Genomic DNA, 3900 nt, shown 5'->3' with positions numbered 1-3900 from the left:
ATATATATTATATAATATTTTATTTATTTATATAATAATAATAATAATAATATTTTCATACAAACTTTTCTTTTCATTGAATATAAAAATTATATTAAAAAAATATATTATAATATATTTTTAATAAAATAAAAAAAATATTCGATTTTAATTTTCAGAAATCCAAGGATTCGTCAAGTCAGGCTTCCGATTGCTGAGATATTGGATGAAAGAGGAGTTGATAAACTACGGTACTGGATCCATCACAGATGGACGATTCAAATTAGTGGTTAGAATTCAGAACTTCACTGATGATGTCGAAATGTTTGATAAAGGTGATCACGTCGAAGTAAAGGGATTTTTAAAATTTACTAGTAAGTATATTTTATTTCAGTATATATTTTTAAAATTATAATTGTTTATTTATATTTATTATTTATTATGATTATTATAAAATATTATATTTCATCTACGATTCATGGTTTTATATAATATCAGGGTGGCCGCAAGATTGACTTTATCAATTTCCCTGACATTTCCCAGACTTTACTGACAAAAATTTTTTTTTCCTGACATTTCCTTTCTTCTTTGATTGCCCTGACAAAAAAATTTTTCCTGACATTTCCCTGACTTTACTGACAAAAAATTTTTTTCCTGACATTTCCCTGACTTTACTGACTATACTGACATGTGGCCACCCTGAATATATAGGGTAATGTCACATTGAGTGGACCGCCACTTTGAGTGGACCACCTGAGCTTTTAAGTTATCTGACAGCGGAAACATAAAATAAATAAAACGAATAGCAGCACCGCACCTAGAAACCGTAAGAAATTAAGTTCCGCGATAAACATGTACGGTATTGTTTGATGTAACGCATTTTTAAGAATACAAACCAAAAAAGAAGTCGCTCTTACAATGAGTAAAGTGATTCAGAAGTGTAAAAGTAGTGTAAAATTTAAGTTTTAAAAGGTAACTTATTTTTTTCCTACTACTTTGGACATTGAAATTGATTGTCTTAGTTTAATTAAGTAATAATTTTGACTCAAAAAAAATTGTGGTGGCTGCTATAAAAAGTTGTATTTGACTATGAGTGGACCACTGTTTATAACCATGAGAGGACTTCCTGTTTTTTAAATTTTTAATGTCAGTTTACCATTTTTAAGGAAATAAATTGTCAATAAATTGGTTTGAAACTATGTTTTATGTTCTTTATTAATTTTTTTGTGATATTGATGTGATATGTGTCAAAATTATTAAAAGTGGTTTCACTTGTAAACATTGCGACACAATCATGGTCTGAAGCTGCATAAGTATAAATTTTGTTTTAATATATCAGAAATATTAAATTAATTAAAGAAAATATAATAACTTTTACAATTTTTTAGGAGTGGTCCACTCAAGGTTACATTTTTTTCATTCTTAAAAAATTAGCTATTTTTTGAAAGTCAAAGGTTTTTTCCAAATAAAAATAAAACAAAGCTATTATAGTGTAAACACTTACCTAGGGATCTAAACTAAAGCATGGAATAGAAACCTCCGATTAATTTGCTTTCATAAAGAATTTTTTCGAAAAAAAGCTTAGGCGGTCCACTCAAGGTGACATTACCCTATTATTAATTATTTAACTTCAAAAATAAATTCATTAATTTATTTTATAAAAATACAAAAATATTAATAATTATTCTTTTTTTCAGGCAGAGAAAAGATGGTTTATTTAAAGGTCGAAAATTTGAATTCAATTACTCGGATGGATGAAAAAAAAATGAATTTGAATGATTTGGTAAAAATAATGAAAGTCATTAAACAAGCTTAAAATTAAATTTCGAATCTCTTTGTTTGTTGCAATTAAATATTGTGTATAAATTGAAATTTATTAATGTACTGACATGTGGTCACCCTGTCTATTATCTTGATTTCTTCGTTATAATTTTTGAATTTCGCGGCTAAACTGAACATGTTTATAAATGCTTGTCTTTTGTTTAAAAAAATAACCTTTCCATAGAAACGCTAAACAGTTTTATAAGACAAGAAAATAAGAGAAAAAGAAACTTTTGTTTCATCTATTTTCATATTCACTAATTTGTTATATTCATTCGCGTTTGAAAAAATAAGAAGATAATAAGAAAAAATCATGTTGGAAGGAGCAGAATATTTCGAAAAGCATATGTTAGAATACACTACTAATGAAATGTTAAAAGAAGTTTCCGTTAATGATCCTACAGTGTAAGTATAATAAATTTATCTATTACATAATATTAAATAAAATTTTTTTAATATATTGTATTAATAATTAATAACAAAATTAATAATATATAAATGTAATTAAAAAATTATTAACGTATATATTTGATTTTAATATTTCAGCGAATTGATTGCATACGTAGAATCTTTAACATCTCCTCAACCAGCAGGAAAACAAATGCTGCAAAAATGCATCTTGAACAATTCGAGTGGATCCAAAATTTTGGTCAAAATTTGGAACGAACAAATAGATCGTGTGAAAGGATTTATTCGACCAAATTTTGTAAGTAATTTTTCATTAGAAAAATATTTATTCATTATTTAAAAAAAATTATATATTTTCTGTTTTATTTACACTTTTATTAATTAAATAAATTAATTAAATTAAAATTAATAATTTTTAATATAAATTTAAATTTATTTTTTAAAGATTCTTCATGTGGATGCAGCATCAGCGAGATGTCTCACGAACTACAGCAATGAAGGAAATGTCGGATTCGAATTGTCAATTCAATCAAATACGAAATTAAATGTTTTGGGCATTCGCGAGGAAAATATGGATTCCGAAAAAATTGAAGCTGAAACTTGGAGTTTAGAGAGCCTTGGAAAATCAAATAATTCAACATTAATTAGTAAGAAGTTTCATTTTTATAAAATAAAATATTTATATTATTATAAATAATAATTATAAATAACTAAATATATAATAATTTACTAATTTAAGTCATTTGCTAATACTAATTGTCATTTTATTTATTTGTTTTAGAAACTACTGGCCATTTGAGAACCAATTTTCAAACCATCTTCCAACCCAACAACTACTCCAAAGTTCATTTGTGCTTCGATCACGGATGGTGTTTTCAAACTAGAAATAAGAGTTTTGGACACCATGACACCCATTTTGCCAATTAACTTCAACAAAGGTGACAAAGTAGAAGTAATAGGGCACATGAGTTTTGGAGGTAATTTTTAAATTATACGTATTATCTAAATTTAATTTTGTATAATTTTATAATGATATATTTTATATAAAATTTGTTTTTATTAAGAATATTTGAACCATTATGGCGTCACAATTTATTCAAAGCATGTATTTTGAAAATGTGACGTCATAATAATGATTCAAATACCCTTAAGGTAATTTTTTTATTATATAATTTTAAAATTGTTTATTTCATAAATTATTATATCAGAGTGGTTTTCCTTTTACGCTAACATTTCTACGGTTTTGAGATTGAATTATTAATAAAATATTTATATATTTTTGTAAAACTCTTAATAAAATTAAATTTTTGAATTTCAGATACGGGTCCACCTATCAACGGAATCATTTAAATATATCAAAAAAATTGACAGTCCTAAAATGAACAAGCGGGACTTAGCGAATGGAATTAAACGCATTGAAAAGAAATCTAAGGAAGATATTGAAAATGAAAGCAAAAAGAAGAAAATTGAATAATTAGTTCACGTTTAATTTCAAAGCAGTTTAAAGCTTAATTAATATTAATTATTAATGTAGGAAATTATTTGCTGATTAAGAATTTTAATTAAGGAAGATTTCGACTATATCAGAAATTAGTGACATCTATTAGACGTCAATTGAACTCTTTGGTTTAGAGTCAGGTGTTATTCTTAAGATAATTATTCCGATATGGTTGTCGGTAAATAATTATATTT

The 3900-nt window shown here is 25.4% G+C and overlaps 1 protein-coding gene across 1 annotated transcript; it reads left to right on the top strand.

Moving 5' to 3' along the window:
- The first annotated feature begins 2087 nt into the window (after positions 1 to 2087).
- LOC122506274 lies at positions 2088 to 3550 on the top strand. Its single transcript, XM_043618369.1, has 5 exons — positions 2088 to 2205; positions 2347 to 2506; positions 2654 to 2855; positions 2990 to 3185; positions 3527 to 3550. The coding sequence occupies exons 1-4, from the start codon at positions 2114 to 2116 to the stop codon at positions 3133 to 3135; spliced, it is 600 nt and encodes a 199-aa protein (XP_043474304.1). The 5' UTR covers positions 2088 to 2113; the 3' UTR covers positions 3136 to 3185; positions 3527 to 3550.
- Positions 3551 to 3900: the final 350 nt, after the last annotated feature.

The sequence above is a fragment of the Leptopilina heterotoma genome, unplaced genomic scaffold (assembly GCF_015476425.1).
Source record: "Leptopilina heterotoma isolate Lh14 unplaced genomic scaffold, ASM1547642v1 Lhet_40, whole genome shotgun sequence".
NCBI classification, from domain to species: Eukaryota; Metazoa; Arthropoda; class Insecta; order Hymenoptera; family Figitidae; genus Leptopilina; species Leptopilina heterotoma.
The sequence above is the reverse complement of the archived record's forward strand: the minus strand, read 5'-3'. Positions and strand labels throughout refer to the sequence as shown.

Bases quoted from the DNA above. Each gene is read 5' to 3' on its own strand.
- LOC122506274 (XM_043618369.1), top strand. From the start codon at position 2,114: ATGTTGGAAGGAGCAGAATATTTCGAAAAGCATATGTTAGAATACACT. The intron at 2,507-2,653 runs GTAAGTAATTTT...TATTTTTTAAAG, and splicing joins GATTTATTCGACCAAATTTT to ATTCTTCATGTGGATGCAGC. The intron at 2,856-2,989 runs GTAAGAAGTTTC...TATTTGTTTTAG, and splicing joins AAATAATTCAACATTAATTA to AAACTACTGGCCATTTGAGA.